Source organism: Lissotriton helveticus, chromosome 2_1 (genome assembly GCF_964261635.1).
Source record: "Lissotriton helveticus chromosome 2_1, aLisHel1.1, whole genome shotgun sequence".
Taxonomy (NCBI): domain Eukaryota; kingdom Metazoa; phylum Chordata; class Amphibia; order Caudata; family Salamandridae; genus Lissotriton; species Lissotriton helveticus.
In genome coordinates this window covers 963,116,645-963,141,018 of record NC_136059.1, presented here as the reverse complement: position 1 = coordinate 963,141,018, position 24,374 = coordinate 963,116,645, and the positions used below count along the sequence as shown (strand labels likewise).

General features: G+C 45.6%; 1 protein-coding gene across 1 annotated transcript in view; it reads left to right on the top strand.

Moving 5' to 3' along the window:
* Nucleotides 1–24,374, top strand: part of SLC1A1 (solute carrier family 1 member 1) — a 385,327-nt gene that overhangs the window by 269,562 nt on the left and 91,391 nt on the right. Inside the window, exon 4 of the mRNA XM_078675713.1 lies at nucleotides 19,150–19,264. Within this exon, the coding sequence (XP_078531839.1) occupies nucleotides 19,150–19,264 (115 nt within the window). The remainder of the gene's footprint in view (nucleotides 1–19,149; nucleotides 19,265–24,374) is intronic.

The window sequence follows — 24,374 nt, the reverse complement described above, 5'->3', positions numbered from 1 at the left end:
ATAGCTACATGCACATACTAATGTCATACAGTTACAGGCAAAATGGGATTCATGCATGTGAACACAAGTAATATGGCATACCTATTGCGTGCCTAAATCAGAGTGGGCTGGTTGATTCCCCAGATTGGGAATTGCCTTGGGTCTTTTCTTCCCAAAATGTCTTTAGTAATACCATATGACATATTTTATTACTTAAAGAGTTTTAGTTTGAAAGATTGTTCATGAATAATTTCCAGAGGTCAATGAGGCCTAGTCATGATTGAACCGTATACATAATCAAGCATCAAGTGAATGTGTTTGCCTGCTTAGTGAGGAACCAGGTCAGTGCTAAAATAGTGGACTTCAAGTTATCTACTGTTCTGAGGTCTAGATTAAATGTATTCTTTCTGCCCTTGTTTGCTTAGTTGACAATTATGCATGCATATATAATCACACACATTGCAACAGTCTAGTTTACACAGGAAAATGGGAAGATTTGGACTATTTAGTGACGCTAGGAGTTGTCTCTGTTTATAACCACATCAATTTGAGGTTGAAAGTGCCAGATCCGGTTTAGGGCTGCCTCGCGGACACAGATATCGGCAAAAAGTGTTGGTTCTTGCTAGCTTGGGGGAATGAAGGAAGGTGCGGAATGGATGAAGCTCAGCCGGTTGAAACTGAACTCAGACAAAACGGAGGTCCTCATCCTTGGACAATCCCCATCCGCCTTGGACGACTCCTGGTGGCCCACTGCGCTGGGCACCGCACCGGCACCCACGGACCACGCACGCAACCTGGGATTCATCCTGGACTCTTCGCTCACGAAGACCAAACAAGTCAATGCCATCTCATCCTCCTGCTTCAACACCCTTTTCATGCTCCAAAAGATCTTCTGGTGGATCCCCACAGAAACCAGAAAGACGGTCACGCAGGCCTTCGTCACCAGCCGACTGGACTATGGTAACACCCTATACGCAGGAACCACAGCCAAACTTCAGAAACGACTGCAGCGAATACAGAACGCCTACGCACGACTCATCCTCGACGTCCCTCGCCACAGCCACATATCGGCCCACCTGAAAAACCTGCACTGGCTCCCCGTTAGCAAGAGGATCACGTTCAGGCTCCTCACCCAGGCACACAAAGCACTCCACGACATGGGCCCCGAATACCTCAACAACCGCCTCTCGTTCTACTCTCCCACCCGCCAACTCGGATCCGCCAGCCTCGCCCTCGCAACCATCCCACAGATCCGCAGAGCCACCGCCGGAGGACGATCATTCTCCTACCTAGCCTCCAAGACATGGAACTCCCCCCCCGCTCACCTACGACTGATCCAGGATCATCTCACCTTCAGGAAACACCTCAAGACCTGGCTATTCGAGCAGTAGCGGCCCCCTCCTCTCCCTCAGCGCCTTGAGACCTCGCGGGTGAGTAGCTCGCTCTATAAATGTATTGATTGATTGATTGAGTTATTGATGGAGTAACTGGGCTGTACAACCTTCATGGCCCTAATTTAGCTAACTGGCACACTTTAAGGAGGCCTTTTCCGTGGCCCAATTTGGATTCTGGCGTGTGTTTCCGAATCATAGTATGCAAGATAAAAATATATTTCAAATATTTGCTATTTTCTTCTCAAATACTTATTGAGTGAATGGTCTGCGTCTGCATTTAATTCATATCAGGTGATTCAATATTCGCCAGATTCATAATCTAAACTCCTAAGTATATATATTCACTTTCCACCTCTGTAGAAATATTTCTTTTGGAGGTACAATGCGGTTTTGAAAGCTGGGGCAAATTGATCTTTGGAATTGTTGCGTTTCGCTATTGTTGTTTTAGTTTGTTATAAACTTTATTTAGGGAGGCCAGGTATTTCTTATACCATTTCATTACATTAATTCCTGTTTTTATCCTATTCTTTCTTTCCGGATGGTGACTGACTATACATTTTCAATCTTGTCAGGAAAGACATTTAGAAGGTCATCCGAGATGTTATACGTAGTTGAGGTGTTTTGTGGTTGCTGAAAAGCCTTCCTGTAGGTACTAAATGGGATGTTCTTAACTTGACCGCAGGACTGAGCCAGAGGTTATGCTCTTCGGCAGGGCGAGCCTTCTCTGGTCTCCTGAATGGTGGCCGCTGGACTTGGGCCCAGTCCCTACATCTAAGCCTCATGTAAAAAAATCTAGGGGTTAAGATTGACCAAAAACTGACCCTTAAGGAGCATATTAATCATATTGCAGGACTTTGCTTTTACACCATTGGCCTCCTAAGACGAGTATTCCCATATCTTCCTGATACTTACAGGAAGACACTCGTGCAGGCCTTGATCACTAGCCGCCTGGACTACTGCAACGGCCTGCTGACGCTAGCAAACGCTGATGCAACAGGTCGTTTGCAGGTAGTCCAGAACACGGCGGCCAGGTTGGTTATGGGTGCACCGGCCAGGACTCCCTCTAAGCCTTTGTTGGTAGAGCTCCACTGGCTCCCTATACTGCAGCGTATCAGCTTCAAAATATGCTGCACGGTCCACAAATGCTTATATGGGGATAGTCCTAAATATCTCTCTCAAACTCTTGAACTGTACCAACCCAGCCGGTCACTTCGTTCGAGTAATCAAGCACTCTTAAAACCCCCTGCAACAAAAAGAGCTAGGCAGGGAGACCGAGCATTCTCATCGGTTGGTCCTGCCCTATGGAACAAACTTCCCATAGAAACAAGGATGAATACCAACCATCTATCCTTTAGAAAAACCCTGAAAACTCTCCTCTTCCAGGAAGCATTTCAGGGCCTCTGATGCATTTAAAGACTACGATAACTTTCTGGCTGGCAAAGCGCGGAGATACCCTTATGGGATTGATTCCAGCGCGATACAAGAAATTAAAATAAAATAAAATAAAATGTTTAGTGGGGATGAGAATCTTATAGTTGTATAAATGTTGGGTAGTTGGAATTTGACGATGCAATGATCTATCCACGAATGTGTGATTGTTGAAGAACTAGTTATTATGACAATCAGATTAAAAGTTAGCTTGCGTTTGTGCACTACTATGTGGGTTTTAAAATTCATTTACGTTCCTAATTAGAAACTAGAATTTGAAAATGAACAGTTAATTATCACTTTCGTAAGTAGTTAGAAACCTTAGTGGGATAAACTGGGCATTGATAGAGTACCTCTGTGAGAAAAAAGTTGTTTTCGTTCAGAGTGCACCAAGTGGTGGAATGTTGACTATTGTGCGCGGACACCTCTATCTGGCTACATGTAATTTTGTTACTGCCCTGTCTGTATTGCCCTTGATAGATCTATTTATGTACAATCTTCCATATAATTTAGGCAGGCACTCATTGAAAAGAGCAATGTTTCCGCGAGGCAGAGAACCATTGTTTTCTGACAGGTGAAAATAATACGAAGATTTACGGATTTTGGGTAGCTGACCTGACATTAGTTTGCCATTTGTTGAGGACTATGGCTTTAATTGGGCTCTTAGCATTTTGTATGTAGTAGTCATTGTTTGGTTGTTATCTGAAAGGAGAGTGAACATTGAGAGGTAGTGCGGACATTCTGCTGGTGGTAAAAGTTTAACCTCGAGCTTAGTGATGCCCTTTACCACCACCATGTTAGGTCTTTCAATAATATTTAACAGTGTCTGTGGTTTTACTAGAACTAGTTATCATTAACTTAGGTCTGCACTGATTTTGTCAAAAATATTTTTATTGGTTTCAAAGACAAGACAGTACACAAAAAACCAAGGTGTGGAAGGAGAGACCAATGCATTGTATATGCTGAGAGTTACAGAAAGCTAAAGTATCATATACAGTTTGTGTTCGGGGACTTGGCAAGCCCTTAATATGCTCAGCATGAACTTCCCAGGTCTCCAACGGACCCCTCACATAGCACAAATCAACAAGATCTCGTGGAAGGTCAGAGAAGTCTTGGCGTTCATCCCTCCCTTCCCCCTCCTCCTCCCCTCCTAACTCCCAAACAATAAACACAAATATACGAACATATGCTCTAGATGTGGGAGAGATGGAGAGCTTGCAGCTGTGGCCCACATGCAAACAGAGGCAGACCCTTCGATAGATATTCAACCAGGGGAGCCCACACATCGTCAAACCCCTTCCTTGAGTCTTCCACAATGACCGCCATTCTTTCCATCGCCAGTGCGCACCATACCCTAGCATGCCATTGGGTAAGAGAGGGGGCCTCCGCTTTCTTCCATGCAGCCGCCACAGCCATCTTAGCGGCCCTGAGGCACAGTCACATCACAGAATGATCCCCCTGTGTTTGGCGCTTTAGGTTGGGGTCCCTAATCCCCAGAAGAGTGTGTTCTAGTGTTTCTGGGATCGGATAGCCCAGAACCAGTTTGATTTGGGAAAGTAACTCCTTCCAGAAGGGCATGATGCGCGGACAGTCCCACCAGATATGTTTGGAGTCCCCCAGTAGCCCACAGCCACCCCAGCACCTATCGGAGGAGTTAGGGAAGATAGTGTGTAGCCTCTGAGGGTGCAGGTACTATTCGTACATAATTTTATAATGAGCCTCCCTTAAAAACATGGAGCGATTATACCTGGGAATGTCCCTTTATAGTGAGTTCCATTGTTTCCTTTCCAATGGGGTGGTTAAGTTTAAATCCCAGAACCTTTGGTGTCTAGCGGTGTGGTGTGATCCCAAAGACCGTATGAGTAAATAAAGGAAAGAGATGGTCCCCCTCGTAGAGGCTCCTGACTGCGCACATTTTTCGATTGGAAGTAGATCCCTAGTGGCAGCCTGCCATAACTGTGGTTGTAGAACCCAATGCTTAAGTTGCATGTAGTGATATTTTTCAGAGGGCTGAAGGTGAAAGGCTCTAACACATTCCGTAAGGTCATCAATTTCCCCCGTTCAAGCAGATGAGAGAGCATGAGACAGCAAGCCTCAAATGACACCTCCCGCAGTGCCGGAGGTAACTCGGGGTTGAAGTGGATGGGCGTGTAGGGGGAAGGGAAGGTGATAATAATTGGTGTGGATCTAGCTAGCTCATCCCAGACCCTTAAGGTGGTAGCCATAGGGGTTCTGGTATAGGCATTGCATGGTCGATTGTGTTTCTGTTTCCCCAGGAGGTCCTAGATCATCCTACCCACTATTTGTCAGTCCATGTGAACCCAAAATGTTTCTGATTCGCGAAGGGACCATTCCGTAATCACTCTAAGTTGAGCTGCTCTATAGTACCCCAAGAAGACCGGTAGGGCCAAACCCCCTCCTCTCACGACCTAGTTAGCACTCGATTAGAAAGTCGCGCTCTCTGCCCCTGCCAAATAAACTTGGTTATCATTGTTTTCAGCTCAGAAAAAAATGCCCGATCCCCTGGAATAGGTAGGCCCTGAGAGAGATACACCAAGCGCTAGAGAACGTTCATTTTGATGGCATTGACTCGCCCTATCCAAGAGAGATAGGCAGTCCTCCATCTAGACAGATCAGCTTTAAGCTGGCGGTGCAAGGGAGGGTAAATAGCTCCGTAAAGATGTTCTAATTTGGGGGTGAGTTTGATGCCAAGATATGTGATGTCTTTGTGCATGCTCTGGAAAGGGGCGCTCTTTCAATAATCTGCATGGACTCCGTAGGCACGGTTAGGTTAAGAAGGAAGGATTTTGAGAGATTAACCTTAAATCCAGAGGCCTGTTCAAATGAGGCAAGCTCAGATTGAATCTCTGGGAGAGAAGATTGCGGCTTTCTGACTGGAAGTAGCACATTGTCTGCAAAGAGAGACATCTTGTGTTCATCCGTGCCAAATGGGACCCCCCTATGTCTGGATTGGACCGAAAGCGCTCCGCGAGAGGTTCAATGCTGAGCGCAAATAGCAGGGGGGACAATGGGCACCCCTGCCTGCTTCCCCGGGAAAGGTTAAATGGTTCTGAAGCAACTCCATTTACTAAGACCCTGGATCTTGGAGCAAAATAATTTGCCTGTATCATTCCAATGAAGGTCTCATTAAAACCAAACCGTCATAGTGTACGGGTCAAAAAGTCCCAGTCAACCAGGTCAAAGGCCTTCTCCGCATCTAGCAAGGGAAGTACCATAGGTATGGCCTTCCTCTGTGCCTTCTCAGTAATTTGGATCACCCTCCAGAGGTTATCATGAGTTTGTCTCTCTTTGATGAAGCCCGCCTGGTCCAGCTGCACGAGCGTCAGCATAACATGTTCCAGACGTGAGGCCAATATTTTAGCGTATAACTTGGCGTCCAAGTTCAGGAGCGCTATAGGCCTGTAAGAGGCGTAGCAAGTGGGGTCTTTCCCCAGTTTGGGGATGACGGAGATCAGAGCCTCTCCCATAGAAGGGGTCACCTGCTGCTTGTCAGCTATATTATTGAATTGCAGCACAAGACGGGGGACTAATTCTGGTGTAAAGGTACGATAGAAGTGGGCATTAAGACTATCATGGCTGGGCGCTTTTTGGAGCTTGAGAGAGTCTATCACCTTTTGGACCTCTTCCGCAGAAATGGGTCTACTTAAGAGTTCGTTTGTGGAGGCCAGGACCTGGGGTAGGTTCAAAGCCTCTAGGTATTGGTCCTGAACCTATGCGTCCAACGAATCTGTAGTATACAAGGAGCGATAGAATTCCCCAAAGGTCTTGGCTTTTCCTATTTCGCTTTGGTGGGAGACCCCATTCCCATTGATTATGTGCTTCATGTACTCCTTTTCATGTCTCACTTGCAGTTGGCATGCCAATAGGGATCCAACCTTGTTTCCCCCCTCAAAACTGCGGGCTTGCACGCATAGGACGGTCTTTTCAGCCCCATTAATGTAAATAACCTGAAGCTTCCCCTTATCCTGCGCAATTTTACGGAAGGATTGGGTTGAGGGATTAGGCTTGTGGTCAGATTAGGCATTTTCGTAGCTCCCTCTCGAGGAGAAGACGTTCCTCCTTATGTTGTGTTTTGAGGATGGCGTCTAGTTCGATACACTTCCCCCGAATAACTGCCTTGGAGACGTCCCAATTGTCAGCCAGGAAGGTTTGCGCCAGGTCGTTGAGGTAAAAAAAAAACTCTGTGATTGCCTTTCCTAACTCATCCCTAAGAAGCCGATCTCTGCAAGGAAAGTTGGGAAAATACCACCTGACAAACTTAGAGCGCGTTGAGGGCCAGTCAAGGACTAGCTCTAGGAGAGCGTGGTCAGATAGGCAAATCAAGTGAAACTGGGATCCCACTATTGTGTGGAGAAGGGACTGACTAATGAATGCGTGATTGATCCTGGACTATGTCGTATGTAAATGCGAGAAGAAGGAATAGTCCCGGGTCGCGGGATGGACATCCCTCCAAGCATCCGTTAGTCCCATCCCCTGCAATACTGCCTTAAGTGGTTTGCTAAATACCCTCTCCCGCAGTTCTATGGGAGTGTGTAGTGTCAAGGACCGGGTCCCATATCAGATTGAAGTCTCCGAGTGATATGATGTCGCCCCTTGTGAATCCCTCCAGCAAGGGTAGGAAAGAGCTCAGGAAATCATGTTGCCCTGCGTTGGATGCATAAATCGTGGCAATAGTGCATAATCTACCCCTTATTTCACCCCTAACCATCAAGAATCTCCCTTCTTTGTCCATTTTAGTGTTGTGCTGGAGAAATGGGATTGATGCGTGAAAAAGAAGCGCCACCCCATTGTGTTTAGTGTGTGCCGAGGAGTGAAAGATCTGTGAGTAGGCCCTATGTTTCAATCTATGTTCCTCTTTGCTTGGGAGGTATGTCTCTTGCAGGGCAGCTATTTTAATCTGGTGGTCATTTAGGGATGTCCATATCCGTTGCCTCTTGTTAGGTGAGTTAAGACCTTTTACGTTCCACGTTACGCAGTTAACCCCATCAGTCATCATAAAATTTGTCAGCTTGTCCCTCCAATTCTGCTCCTAGGGTCATTGCCCTCAGTGCCCCTCCCCCTTCCCACCCACCTCACCAAAGCAACGCAAAAAAGTGCAAAAAGTACAGTGACACCAAAACAAAGTGAACCTTAACCGATACAAACCATAACTTTGAGCTCGGGTTATCAATTACAGAGGAGAACCTAATTTCAAGCAGTAACTGGAGCGATCCAAATTCTGCTTCCAAGGCCTATAGAACAGCTACTTACGCACAAATAAGATATTAGCTAACAATGACTTTGAGTGTTCTGGACGGCATGATAACCTCAAACCTTTCCCCTCTTCAGCCTCATCTTAAGAATCAGAGTGTCTGAGGCCGGACTGGCATGTTCCCAAGGTTCCTGCAAATGCCTGCAATCCACAAGTCAGACTGGATTCCTCAGGCAAAACAGCGCCTCTGAATGACAAAGACCAAGGACCACATAATCTCGTAGTGTTCTTGCCTGCTATCCGCTGCTGTTGCCAGGCCCCCCCTGCTTCTTCGAGCTTGCTGTCGCCCCCACACCTCTCGATTCCGCCGCCTGCGTCAGGGCTGGCACCTCGATAGCCAGAATAGCCGCCGTCTCATCTAATTACGTGCAGTGATAGTTCTTAATGTCCAGTGTAAAAACGAAACCAAAGGGATAAGTCCAGCGGTATTTTACCTTGCGGTCTCTTAAGGCTGTATGTCACCAGATTGGGCCTCCAAGGGCTGCACGCGGTCTTCCAGTTCCTGGTATTTTGCCAAGACCGAGAGTGCCGGCCCCAATTGAGTCTACATCTGACTGCAGGGCCACCAGCCGGCCTACCATTTCAACCTTAAATGCATCAAAGGAGGCCCCCGTATCAGCCTTGATATAGTCTCTGGGTTCTTGTTTAAATTCTCAAAGCGAGGCCATCAGGTCTTCTCGTGTGAGCTCCATATTGCCGTCAGTCCGCGCTGTCTCTTCACTGACTGTTCACTCAATGGTGTGGGAAAAGAAGCTGGAGACTTTTGTGGGCTGTGTCTTTTTCGGTGGCATAGGAACCCGCGCCCATCGCTTGTTTGGGGCCTCCCCGCAGCAGAAAAAATCGAGGGGAACTGGAAACTGCCTTGTAACCCTGACTCCGCTCACCTAAGTTGGCCAAGAGACCTTTCCATGTCGGGTGATGGATGCTCAGTGGCGTTGGAGTAAGTCACTGCGTGGCCCAGAGATCGCCTTATTGTAGGGGTGGATGCTCGGATTGGGTGTCCTGCAAACCCTTGGGACTGTCAACCAGGGACCACTGCTTAAGGTGGCGGATCTAGGTCCGGGATGCTCTGCACTAAGAACAGGCTCCCCGTGGCTGCGGACCCCTGCTACGCTTCTATCTGCTCCTCGCTGCTCGCAGGGATATTGAAGTCCCTCGCCGTCCGACCCCTTGCTCAGCACTGCATCCGGACATCAACTTGGGGTCAGCTTCACCAGGGCCCCCGCTGGTCCCGGGCCGCGGCGTTTGTCTAGGCGACATAGCGCGGTGTCAGTGCCATCTTGGCTTGCGCCGCGGACTCCGGCGGCAGAAATATTCTCACCCCTCATGCATCGCCGGTGGGTCCTAACTCGTCGCCAGAGAGCCCCCCCCCCCGCCACCTCCGGGTGCCTCAGGGAACAGGCGACCCCGTTTTGGGGAGGTAAGGGCCTCTTAAACCTTAAAATCGGTTGGGCCTGGCGCAGAGCTGATCGGAGGTACATCCAGTCGGCCATGATGGTTGGCCACGCCCCCCAGGTCTCCATTTTTTTATAAACACTGTTGCGTGCTCTCCCTCACTCGTGCTAGGTATTGGTTGGGGTCAGTGGTTAGTTTGAAAAGAAATGTAAGTGCCAAGTCCTAATTTACTGATCAGGAGGCCACCTGGGCTCACACCACCCACTACCCTTTCTAGGCTTGCCTAATAACAATTCCGATGCTTACCTTCACACTGATACCATTTTGGCATCTTTTTCTATTCAAAGCCACTTCGAGCGGTAAGGATGGGCTAGACACTGTAATTAATTCTAGTTTTGAACTATCTGAAACTGTGAAAGGCATTGCTGGTTTTAAAACACGACAAACAATAACATGTGGTGTACTGCCATAATTAAATGTAAGTGTTTAGAAATAGATGCGGGTGCCAAGCACCAGCAAAAACCAGCACAAGTTAAGCACTGGTTGGATAGCATTTTAGATAGTGTTTAACGTTCCAAGGCTTGCTCTAACTTGGCAGTTAGCCTTTAGTCATAGTTTGTGCTTTGCCTTCAACAAGGGCGAGTAGTTGTCAAGATTAGTATTTAGAAATGCTTGAACAAAGAAAGATGTGGCTGCAGTGGCATGGCTGATTAGTGTAATTTCCCTTGCAGAGGATATTGTAAGATGTGGGACTGTCATGAAGTTTAACATTTCATACCTTGTACGGTCTAGGGTATGAATATGTGTATTAAATTTAAATTACTATACTTGCATGGAGGTGAATCTGGAAATGATCCATCTTAGGGTACTACTAATAGTTATACTCAAGCGTCTTAACACTTGAAATGCAATACCATGGCACAATTTACTCATTGGTCCTCATTATGCAGGGCCTCTTAACTCCAGTGCAAAATGAGGAATTGCCAGTGCAATCAGACACAGAATCACTGATTTTTTTTACAAGGTTCTGCATTATTTTTTGAGCATGATAAATTCGGACAAGGATACGTAAAATGAATACATTGCAGTAAAAATAACTAGAATAAGTTATGGGAAAGATTATTTACATTAGTACGTTCAACACAAATGTTTTACAAATACATATATTCTAGCACCGTCTATTATAGTAATGATTCTTACAATTATTAAGTTATTTTAAAAAGCTTTTTGCATTACGGCATTCTAGAAAGGTACACTGAAAATGTTAGATTTTAGCAACAGCACGAGATTGAACAGATTCGGTCAGAGGTCTTTCAAGTTATTTATTCGTAGCACAAGTGATTGCACTCATTTATTGTCGGTAGGTCACTGAATGTAGCTCATTAGTTCAGGGTTGACCAGGCATTTATTTAAACATTGATTTTTTTACTGGAGAGTTGGAAGAATAGACTCTTTGTTGATTGGGAGGACTATTAGGAATCCCTCTGTCATTGGAAACATAGGAAAGGAGATTACGTCAGCTGGTGAATGTCCAGAACAGCTTTCTTTCAAAGGTTATGTGGCCAAAGAGGAGGCATGAATTTCAACCGGCCTTAGGACAAGGTGAGGAGATGACACATTGTTAAAACTAGAGACTGTGTGGGGTCTGTGTGTTAAACGTGCTAAAGGAAATCAGCATAAAAAAATCACATAGTCCCTATATCAACACCTATGTGCTAAAAATAAAGCAGCAGGTTGCTTCACCTCGGATCCTTGCCTAGGTGACATGTTTTCTTCAGGTAAATCTGTTTTCAGAATTCCACCAGTGCATCTCCATCCATTTCTTGTAAAAAATCGTCATGCCGAAAGGTTGATTGCATATAGTTGTAGCCACCTTGTTTGCTCTGGGTGTCCCTCAAATGTTCAGGTTACATAGGCTCTGTCATAGCAGTACATGTGGGTGTGACTAAATCTCTTCTCCCAGCCCTGCCTCCAGTGGACCTCTGCTACAGCCAGAATGTATTGACTTTGGCACTTTTACAGATGGACCATCTTTGCAAATTAAGCACCACTGCCCTATGTTCACTCTCTGTGACTATCTGATAACTTCACCAGGTAATTTCACTTGTTCGTTTACTAGTCAGAGACTTTTCTATAGGGATCTCCTGTTACTCCATACACCATGCAAGATAGTCCATTGCGTGTTTTCTGTGCATTCTCTGCTACGTTTTCCAGCCTTTTTATTTTACGTATCAGCACAAAACTAACATTAAGAAATGATGCTGACTTCCAACTATGCGTGCTCTGAAAGGACATATAGATCCTACACATCAACCTGGGAGTGAAGCTTCCCAGAGCCTTGGTCATGGCACTCCCGGACGAATGCCACAGGCTCCCCAGACTCTAAACTATAGCAAAGAACAGGCTGCAGTGAGTGACACATCAGCCCTTCACCTGCCTTAACAATAAAAAAGCACACACATACAAAACCTACCTTAAAGTCACTCCACTTGCAGAGTACTTGTTGCATTTACAATCAGAGTTTGTTCACTCCACATATAATTAAAATAAGGTCACTGCTGTTGCTCATACATATCAATGTTTGAGCTTCATTTAGTAGGTACACTTTTGGAGTGGCAACATTTTAGCTCCCTCCTTCTACTTTTGGCTAGGCCATATATATATTTACATTTGGCCTTATATATTTGTGTGATGCCATAATAATAATAAAATATGGTGCACTAAATATATGGCAAGTGCATTTATTGTGTGTATTTGATATATGTGCATGCATACTAATGTTTTCCTTTTCAGAAATGTCTTCTATATGTTTAGATTGTAAGGTGGTGCACTAAAATGCATTTAATGCCGTGTATTCGCCAGGGATTAGGGAAAGTGAATTAAATGTTTATTTTATAAATTGTGACCAGTTGTGGATTTCGTTTAATAAAACATTTTTCAGATATAGTGCACCATATAAGAGTGAAGTATAAGATGGTTTGATTTCTATAATAAAGATTTCATTTATTGAGCTACATGTAGGTTGTAGAATTAATATGCATCCGAAGAGAAATGCTAAATTGGGGGCCTTAAGCTTACAGTCGAGGCATTTAATAGTAACGTGAACGTTGTTTTCCGGCATATTTTTTGCAGATTAAAGGCATTCATTAGTTAGTGAAAAGCACATTGAATTTCTGAGATAGTGAGTTGAAGAAGAACTGGCAAGGTAGAACAATTTTAATGAAGAACAAAGGGAGTGTTACTGTTACCAGTTGGTACTATTGGACGAAGGGAGGAACCTGAGGATGCTTTGGAAGCAGAAACTGGAATGTGGAAGTAGTGTTCATGGCGCCAAGTTCTTTTCTTGGGAACTGAAAGATACTTAGATGTGTATGAGGTCATGTTTTCTCGAATGTTCTTTGTGCTATTTAATTAGTGAACCCAACTTGGGGTTAGTCCAATTCCCTTTAAACTTGGAGAGGTACAGACCTCTCTTGACTTTTTTGACTGTGTGTCTTCCTACTATACATGATTCCATTCTAAAGCACTTCTACAGAGGTTCTGATGCTGACACCTTTCTTGCTTCTTTAATTCAATAGGGTCTTCCATATCTTTACGTTAGTGTATTATTAGATGCTGCAGATTTCATCCATGTATGGAGAGAAATATAGAAATCATTTGTCTAGGCATCAGATTCTTTTCCTCCTATTTTGCATCTCCACAATGGAGATACTTATATGCTCTTTGTTGTTGAGGTCCAACACTGTCAGGTGTGCTGGACTTCCTTTAATAATTCTATATTTCCACAACATGTTTTAAGATTGATTTATATTAGTCTAGCTTTGAGTTTGTAATAAGTCTTTTAACTTCAAGTTATGTTATGTTTTAACATTTCTAGAGCGCGTAGCTGGCCCAGTAACAGGGCTTACCAGCACTAGTCCAATTAAAAAAAAAAACTGCAGAGAAATGGTGAAGGCCAGGTCCAATGTTTTTCCGAACTGATAGGGAGAGGGAGCGTGTTCCAGAGAGCTGGGGCCTTAGCACGGAAGGAGCGGCGGTGGCTCTTACACTCTTGACCTGCAGGATAGTGGCCAGATTAAAAATGGGAAACGCAAAGGACGAAATGGTCGATATAGAAATACCAGATTGGACAGGATAGGGGCTCCCGAGGAGTGCAAAATCTTATGGATAATACACAAAGTCTTGAAGTGTATATGCTTATCGACTGGGAGCCAATGCAAATTGTGGAGAAGCCCAGAAGCCGAGCAAGATTTTGGGAGGGAGAGCAGCAACATGGTCGCAGTATTTAGTGTCAGCTGGAGTCTTTTAGTTACTGATTTATTGACTCCCAGGTACAGAATGTTGCATTAATCCAACTGGGATAGGATAACTGCCTGAATGATAGTTTGATGAAGTCAGGGAAAAAGAAACCGAGAATATTTTTAAGCCCTCTCATGAGCACAAAACACATGCATGCTACAGATTTGGTCAGTGCTTCAAAGAAAAATCAAAGCTGAGGATTTGCCTTCATCCAAAGTGCAACAGAGTTACTCTGTAACCGTCTGAAGCTGTTTTGAGAAATGTTCAGAATATGGTTATCTTCCAGAACCTGAGTAAGAGAAGCATTGACATGTCTCTCTGTTACTTTAGCAAGAAAAAGCAAGAGAGAGGTAGGACAAAATGTTTGAGGCTTGGAGGCATCCAAAGATGGCTTCTTTAAAATGGGGATCACTTTTGCATGTTTCCAAGGCCCAGAGGCAGAAATCGGGGCGAGATTAACCAGTTCTAAACAGGGTGAGAGGAGGAAAACACAAAGCTTGAGAAACAAGTCAGATTTAAATGGGTCAGCGGGTGAACCTGACGTAACATGGCTACATAGGGTCCAAAACTCAGGCAGACCCAAAGGGGGAATTGAGGTGAGCAGAGGCGGAGAGATACTCATAATGAGATCACTGCAAAAACATCAGTGCTGGTATATCTCCTCTATCTTGTCAATAAAATATTCTGTTTGCTTCTCACAGTGTGCATTAGAAGCTTGGATAGAGTTTTCTGAGAGCATAGGTTTAGTTTGCTATTTACTAAATGAAACTTTTCTTTTGTGGGGTTGTTGCTATTTCTGATTTTATGTGAAAAATAGTCTGTCCACCCTGAAGACAGTCCATAACATTCAGGGAGACCCACTGTCACATTTGCACCGATCATGCATGGAGAGGAGGGAGGGGTGTTATATGGGAATGTTGTCTATGATGCGTGCCTAGAATGTACTGATAACTTTTGGTCTATATACGCCGAAGTGTGTACAACATTGATTCGTTACTAATGGAGATGATTGTTGTTTAATAATGTATGTAAACTCCTGACACTGAAATGAAAATTTAAAAAAAAGTTAAAAAATAAAAATAGTCTGTCCAGGATTTCCTACTCAGTTTATGGTAGTACTTAATAGCTGCTCTATAACAAGTTTTTAGGGAGGCATCATATGTTTTACTCCATGAGCGTTCTTGGTTCTTACAATTCTTTTTGGCATAAATCAAAGTTTCATTAAACCAAGGAGCCGCATGCTCTTTCCTACCACGAACCTGTCCTAAAGGGATAAAGGTATCTAAGGCTGAAGTAAGCCAAGATTGTAAGGTGTTGTTCGCTGCCTCTACATCAGAGGCCAACTGAGGATGACAGGCCTGAATAAAGTCACCAAATATTTAGATGTCGAGCCTGTGCCATGAACATTTATGGATCGAGAAAGAGATGGTAGTCTGTGATTGGCAAGGCAGGCAGATAGACATGGGGATAGCAAAACGGTCAGTCCATGGGATGGGAGGGAGATGGGGCCAAAACCCTAATGCAACAAAGATTAGAATAAATTCGATCTAAGAGGTGTCCAGTTGAATGATTTGCACCAATAACCACCTGTGTTAGCTGGAGTGCAGCAAGATTGTCTATGAAATTGAAAATATCGCCATTATGATTGGCATCCAGGTGAAGGTTTAGATCTCCCAAGATATTAAAATTAGCTGACCTAATAACTAGTGAGGTGTTATCTATCAGTGCCTCCTTAAAGACTTTAAATGGATCTGGGGGTGATAAATGAGAATCCCTGATAGTGTAAAATAGCTGTTCAGCGCAATTTTAAAAGGGGCACTTTCACAGTCAGAAGTATTGCAGAGGGTCAAACTCCAGGTGTATCTGTCTCAATAAATCACTGCTATGCCACCTCCTCTGCCACTAGTTCGATTGAAATTCTTCAGATAATATCATGGGGGAAGTGCCAAAGCAGGTTCAGCTGCCAAGGTCTGAGTCAGCCATTTTTCTGTAAGAAACAGAATATCTGGGGTGCTATCCTGAATAAAATCATTGTACTCGGCATATGGAGCTTGTAGTCAGTGACCTGGGGGAACAAACAGGCCGTGAGTCCAGGAGGGCTAATCTTAAAGACCCAGGGCATATAGCTAGAAGAAGGGACATCTGGAACCCACCTATGATCACCACAATGTTGTGTAAAAGACCTGAAAACATGAAGTTCATGAGAGGAATAAGGTAACCTCTGAGTGTCAAGGGGGGCCGGGAGCCAAGCCCTGGTGCTGTCTAGGTGCAGATGGGCACCAGGGGCGGCTCTAGGCTCATGGCGGCCCTGGGCACGGAATGTAGGTAGGGGGCCCCCGGAGGAACGCAGGCGCGGAGGCCAGTGAAGAGGGGGGGGGGGTCAGGGTGTTTGGAAGTGGAACAGAGCCGGAGGCCGCCAAATCCCTGCCAGGGGCCGCCACGCAAATATATATCCATCCTCAGAGGATTATTATATTAAGGATATGTATTGGCGTGGCGGCCCCTGGGGTTTGGCGGCCCTGTGCAGGTGCACAGCTTGCATATGCCTAAGGCCACCCCTGTGGGCACAGATGGGCTTGACTTCGGCGTTCAGTGGCTTGTCCATGCCATGCATCAATACCAGGGGGCTCTAAAAACCCAGGCCTGTCGCCGATTGGTTACCTCTGGACCAATCGGAACACAACAACTGACAAAAGCACGAGCAGAATGTAAAAGAGAACAAATGCATCAAACAGTTAAAACCCCAGTGTGGCCCTTATAGTGCAAATAAGATTTACAAAGCTTAAAATGGAGTTTCAATAAAAAGTAGCAATTTCAATAAACAGCAGCGTTGAGAACATGGACGAGGCTTGCCGTGCTGTGGCGTGCATTAAATACCTGGGGAGGTCTAACAGACTCCACCAAGGCCAGTTGCCAATTGGTTATCCCTTGACCAATCAGGACACAGCAGCTGCTGAAAGTACGAGCAGAATGTAAAAGAGAACAAATGCGGCAAACAGTTAAAACCCCACCGTGTCCCTTAAAGTGCAAATAAGTAGATAATTATTGACTCAGACTTTCATTGTGTGTTCTTACTGATCACACTGTACTTGGAGAATTGAACTGTTGTTAACTCTTTTTCTCTCAGGCTGCTAAAAAGGTCTGTTGACCAGAACAGAATGGGAAGAATGGCCCAGAGCGTTCTCACTTTTGTCTAATTAATATACTCTAAGACACAGTATGTTACCTCAGTATCGAGTTTTAACTATCATGTATACAGGTAAGTACATGTTCACTATACTTAACTCCGCATCTTCCTACCGTGACTATATCTTGAAGGTACATAGATGTGGAGTAAAGAATAATGAATGTATACTTACTTATATGTACTTAAAGTCACAAACATTAGGTTGTTATGTTATGTTATGTTATAGGCACTTTTATAGCGCACAGCTGCCCCAGCAAAGGGGCATCCCGGCGCTTTGGACAGGCAAAAGACATAACACAAGAGACATCAGAGAGTCAGGAAACAGAAGAGCGGAATGCTAAAGTGCAGAAGGAAACAGATGGGTTTTAATAGCCCTCCTGAAATCAAACAGGTCATCCAATGCACGAATTTGGGAGGGAAGTGAATTCCATAGCTTAGCAGCTAGAACCCCGAATGAGCGTCCCCCGGCCCGGCAGAGCTTAAACCGCGGGACCACAGCCAGGTTTTGACCCAAAAACCTCAAGGAACGAGACAGAACATAAAAAATAAGAAGGTTCTCAAGGATCTGAGGGGAGGACAGTTTAAGGATCTTAAAAGACAAACATAAGGTCTTTAAATCGATCCGTTCGCCATGGGCAGCCAGTGTAGTGTCCGGATAGTTTCTTTCGCGGAACAAAACCTCGGTAGACCCACCAAGGCTCTAGCAGCAGCATTTTGAACACGCTGCAACCGAGCGACTTCCGCCTGATTGGCCCCCAACAGGAGCGAGCTGGCGTAATCGAGCCGTGATAAGATAGTAGCCTGCATAATCAGCTGCCTGGTAGGGGCATCGAAAAATTTCAGGATGGGCCTAAGCCCTCGCAAAATTCCGAAACAAGTAGCTGCCACTTTTTTTGTGTGACTGCAGAAACTAAGGGCAGAGTCAAGCCAGACACCCAGGTTTTTAACCTCCGAAACCGAGGTTGGAGTAACACCTAACTCCTGAGGCCACCACTCTTCGCCCCATAGACTGCTCTGTTTGCCCACGATCAGGACCTCTGTCTTCTTAGCATTGAGCTGAAGACAGTTAGCTGTCATCCACCTCGCTACTGCCAAGAGACCGTCCCGGAACCTGGGGGCCTCAAGGTCGGACCTCCCACTCAGTGTCACCGCCAGCTGTGTATTGTCAGCATAAGAGACCATATTCATTTCCCAATGCTTGGCGACCGCAGGTTGTCGATATTTAGGTTACCATATTTTGGTATCACAACATTTTTGTACTCGATATTCAACCATATGAATACTACTTTGCAAAAAACGTTATCCAGGGGTGGTTTCAACTTTAATTTGAACACATCTATAAGCATGCATTCCCATTTTTGAAAGATAGCAGCCATCTCATGCTCTTGCTTGCAATAGTCCACATCCTTGGAATAGTTCTGTGTGGATGGAAGCATGTATCCCAATTAAACAATATGTTTTCAGCTAAGTGAGCTACAGATGAAGTAATGCAAATGTAGCTCACATGCCCTTGATTTGGAAACAATAATGCAGTCTATTAAATATGGGGAGTACATTTGACTTTGTTGATGATTTTTAGAAATGGCAAATGTAAGTCTTTTTGGATGTCCCTTTTTGACATCCTGCCCATTCCTTGGAGGTTCCTGTCCCAATCTCCACAGTAAGCTACAGATGTTTGGTATTCACAGATGGGATAGTGGTGTGCAGCTGAGGCCTGTGCAGGTACGGGCGATGGCGCCGGGTTGGGGGGTGGGGGGTGTATTTCGACAGACGATGACGAGGGAAAATGAATTATTTCATTTTCCCTCATCATGGTCTGTCGAAATCGCCCTCCAACTCGGCCCTACCGCTCTTACCTGCATGGGCCACGACTGGCGCTGTGCTACAAGGTTTTGGCTTTTTTAACACATTGTTATATTTTTCAGAAAAGGAGCAGAACTTACTAAGCCTTCCACTACTCGCAGGTCACTTTGTGCGGAACTTGCAAGTGCCTGACAACTCATGCCAGTAAAAACAAGGGCATGTTACGTAGATAGCATATGAAATCCATATGATAGAACCTTCCTGGTTAGAGGCAAGATGCAAAGGTGTGTTTCAAGAACATGTTTTACAGCTCTGCAGATTCAGGCACAAACTGTGGACAAGGCCACTGCTGAATTTACTCCACTACTAATGTTGACCTTTCTTCTCTTAAGGGATTGTGCTGGTGGTGAGCATCAAGCCGGGAGTGTCCCAGAGTGCTGATGACATTGACCGGACAGGAAGCACTCCCGAGGTCCACACCGTGGATGCCATGCTAGATTTACTGAGGTGAGATGCTCTCTCCTCTTTAAGCTCGTTCTGCTAGAATGGTGGCAGGTTGTATGAAGAAAGTACCGTGAGGATTTTACAGGTGCAATTTTCCATCAAAACTGTGTGTGTTTCACCCAAGAGTTGAGTAAACCTTTGGCATGTTCAACCCCAGGTACCACAGCAAAGCCACATTTTTACCTACAGCGCATCAACACCCATATTCTATGTTAGTATTGCCTGCAGTGATCGTGGAAGCACGGGAGTGAGCCCGACGACTGGTAACACTTTCTACCACATTCCAACCTCAATGAAAAGACAAGACGTGCTGAGATGTGTGTTTATAGGTTCATCTTTCTCTGTCCCATTCTTACGACATCAAAGGGCCACTCTGTTGTTCCACAACAAAGCAGCTAGAGGTAAACAATGTTAAACGAGAAATTGACCTGTGTTTTTTACCGTCGAATTCAAGGATATGACCATAGGGCTGGACAGGGACCCATTTTAAAGGCAGTGTTTAATTGCTGCCAGGTATGGGCACCTGCAGGGATCCACCCTACTCAAAACCCTGCCTTGTATTGCACATATTTCTTTTGTGCGTTGAGGAAGGCACAGAAGTGTGTCCAGCACTGCCTGGGGCTATGCAATGTTATTCTCTTAATGGGAATTGCATTAAGTTAATTACACTGGCCGGCCACTGACAGTGCATGAAAGCAAGTTCATCAGCTGGGGAGCTTCCCTGGGGTGCCTTCTTGCTAGTGTGCCGGGAGGACCCCGCAGGCAACTGGGGCACACAAGCTTCTCTGCGGGGAAGGTGCAGTGATCTGGGGAAATGTATTCACCCTAATGCATATTTCATTACGGTAGTTACATTGACCAGCCCCTCCCAGTGCTCCTACATGCAACTGTGTTGGGCTTTGAGATTAGTTTTTTCACCCGTGGCGGAACCCTAATTCTCTCTGCTGGCTAAAAAACAATGAATTTCACTTTTTTTTAGGACTCTGCCCTGGAATTTTAAACAACATAAGTTACTACTCAGGTCATTATTTAGCGGCACACACTACTTCTCATGCAAAAGAGATGTCAAAATTTTTTTGTATGTACATTTAACTCATGGAGGGTATGTGATAACCTCTCTAAACCATTCCTCTTGCTACTTCGTTTGGTAAGAAATCTGTAGGAAGTGTCAGGAAGCCACACGGAAACGAAGGGGGATAGTAGCAAGAACCCCGTTAAAATTATCGTCCTGCACATCTAACCTGGGCTTCTATTGGAATTCTATAACGCATATTAGCAAGCCCATTATCGCCGTTTTAGCAGCAGTTTCCTGCTGCTAAAACAGCGATAATTTTAATGAGGTTCTTGCTAATATGCCCCAAAGTACTTTACAGACAGAGAAACGATCTGTTTCATTCGCCTTTTATTTTCAGGAAGGCATGCACAGCAGAAGAAACAATGCTCATTAACCCCCCTCCCCACACACACACACCCCACCCCAGAAAGGCATAATTTGAAACAGGCACGAGCATTACACGGAGCGTGTCCCTCTAGTGTCTATTTCATTACAACAACGTAATATTCGAAAGTAAACACTAGTGCGTGCAACAAAATCCACCTCGGGCAACAGATCAAAATAGTTTATAAAACGAAGGTCAGTGTTGCAAATATGCTGCGCTTGTCTACCTTGGGCCATCTACTAAAATCCTAATCCATGCTGCTTGTGCAGTATGAATTTCTATGTAGGTAGTATAAGTGGCGGGAAAACCAAGAGAAGCCATATATTGGAAACAAACAACTGCTTTCCCTCACAGCAAGACATTGTTAGTGAACCGGAGAGAATAAGCCAGAGCCGGCCAGCACAGGCCGGCTCAGGCAAAAAACCAAACAAGCATTTGCAATGCAATAGGTCTCGCATTTAGGAGAGTTTGAGCTATTGGAATTGTAAATGGCAATGCCTTTTATATATGTGTTGTTTTTAAAACAGATGAATAAAGGCATTGTCGTTTACAATGCCAATAGCTTAAACTCTCGCAAATGTGAGACCTATTGCATTACAAATGCGTGCTATAAAAATAAAAAAAAGCGTTAGGAGAGAGCTTGTCCTGCCAGCAACAGCAGGCAGAACAAATCTATTTGAGAAAATAGTGCTCGGAGGCTGTGATTAAAGTCTACTAAGCAACAACACACGTCCATGGGTGGTTACAAAATGAGACAAGGTGGTGCTAAGGAGGGACTGCTAAGCCGTTTGACCAATGAAGAGCCGTAGTTTACAGTGGACAATAACACAAAAATGTGGGCGGAGAGTGAGCGGAGCTTCAAGTCCCTACCTCAATACAGCATGCCTCGCAGAGCAGCACATGCACTGCCCAGGCTAGACCTAAAAAGTAACCCAGTTAGACGGCGTGAGTCCAGGCCTGGAGGAAACAGGAATGAAGCCTCAGCCTCCTCTACAGCCCGATACCGGACTGCTGCCAGTCTTCGTTACTGATCCAGAATTGTTTCTTGTCACTTTGCTGAGCTCTACTCCCACTCTGGATCTTCAGTCAGTGGCGTCACTCGGGGGTTGTGGGGGGTGCGGACCGCACCGGGTGACACCATCACATGGGGTGACACCGAACTCCCAAAAATTAAGAAGCGGGCCCTGGTGTGCTAATAGCTGTGGCGTGGCGGGGAAAAGAATCCCGGCAAGAGAGCCCCGGCACTTCTACCAGAGCGCGGCAGTCTGCAGCACCAACATACAGCAGCTCCTACCACGGGCATTGTTTCACCCTGTTCCCGAATGACTGTAACTGATGTAAACTTGCGACCACCTGCTGAGCACACCACTTCCTACCCTGAGCCCCAGGCAGCTCCCCGTTGCAACTGGTCTAGGGTGTATAGTAAAGGTATTCAAGCCCGTGCTACTGAGAGACCCACTCCTAGCTGCACCCAGGAGCCATGGTGATGCCATACGGGCGACTTCTGCCTCAAACTGAAGGATCCTTATGATCCACCCACCCGCCGTCACCATCATCTCCAGGTAACACTGTCATGGTCCGCTGCTGCGTCCATGACCCTGTGCAGCCCCCCCCACCCATCACATGCACCACGCGTGCCCCACGTCGTCCTGCTCTATTGCCCTGAAGCAAGCTGTCTCACGATCACACTCTCAGTGCCACTGCCCCTGGCAGGCTGTCCGTGCCGGGTTGGGTCAGATCCAGCCAGGCTTTGGATTTCACTAGCGGACACTTCGTATCTGCTCTCGCCCTTGTGCACTAAGTCACCACTGGGTCAACGAGTTGTCCAATATCCCAGACAGGAGCTTCCTGGCAGCGCACAGTGAAAACAGGACCACTGTCACCCTAGTGAGCTCTGCTCCTCGACGCTAGCGCCCTGAGGCCCGAGTATGGAGCGTGTCCGTGGACTGACAACACGCTATGTGGTTGGATCAGGCAAGCGGCGCTTCACTGGCCTCCACATCTCCAGATAACGCACCTGCACCCTGGTGACCATGGGCGCAAACAATACTGTATGACTTTGTGCAGAGAGAGTCACTGTCATTCTGTTGCAGGAAAGGAAAGAGCTTGAAACACGTGACCAATGGCTATGTTCATATCTCTGCATGAGGTGTAATATTAGCTCACTCAGCGTTCTCTTCGTGGCTGGCTCATGTTGCCTACGGGATACACAAAATGGTCAACAACCCATTGCACTGAGTTTGGAAACAGTGATCTACTGGGTTACTTACAACACACACATGCACTACACTGCACACCTCTGCAGTTTGTGCAGTCATGCACTGAGTTTTCTATCTAGGATTAGGACCTGTGGCCTCTAGAATACGCAACAATCTGCAGTAGGTATATTACCCAACTGAGCTATCTCGCTGGGCCATTCTTCTTCGCCTATTCATTGTCCTTCTTCTCTTGCTATGTCATCCGTGGCATGTTTTTTCTCTCCTTCCATGATATATGTTCTTTGTGAACAGTTTCACGGGAGCGGTTCATTGCGTTCTTGTTAAGAGTAATACATAGTGTTGTATTGTGCGCAGATCTAAAGGAGAAGAAAAACACTGGGGCCAGGCAGTACTTAATTTGAGCCGGTGGTTTCCTGCAGTGCTTCACTAGGGAGGTGAGGGGGGTGCGGACCGCACGGGTGACACAATGAGTTACCGTACTGGGTGACACTAACCCTTGTGACGCCATGCAGTTGTGCTGGAAAGATTGTCACAGATTTACCTTTGCAATGGCACGTGTGCAATTCCACTTACCCATAATTATAGACTCTATTGATGTCACTCCAGGTGTTCTCACAGGGTTGCCTCCTAGGATGCATCTAATTTTAAGCAGCACATGTAACTACTTCGGGTACAAGCCACCTCCCCAGTAACTTAATAGTGGACATTGCTCCAGCTTGCGAGTTCCATTGACACCCTGTATGACAAGTGAGTGATGTAGGATCTGTAACTGATACCTTGTATGACACGTGACTGACGTAGGATCTGTAACTGATACTCTGTATGACACGTGACTGACGTAGGATCTGTAACTGATACCTTGTATGACACGTGACTGACGTAGGATCTGTAACTGATACCTTGTATGACACGTGACTGACATAGGATCTGTAACTGATACCTTGTATGACACGTGACTGACAAGGATCTGTAACTGATACTCTGTATGACACGTGACTGACGTAGGATCTGTTACTGATACCTTGTATGACACGTGACTGACAAGGATCTGTAACTGATACTCTGTATGACACGTGACTGACGTAGGATCTGTAACTGATCCTCTGTATGACACGTGACTGACGTAGGATCTGTAACTGATACCTTGTATGACACGTGACTGACGTAGGATCTGTAACTGATACCTTGTATGACACGTGACTGACGTAGGATCTGTAACTGATACCCTGTATGACACGTGACTGACGTAGGATCTGTAACTGATACCCTGTATGACACGTGACTGATGTAGGATCTGTAACTGATACCCTGTATGACACGTGACTGACAAGGATCTGTAACTGATACCTTGTATGACACGTGACTGACATAGGATCTGTAACTGATACCTTGTATGACACGTGACTGACAAGGATCTGTAACTGATACTCTGTATGACACGTGACTGACGTAGGA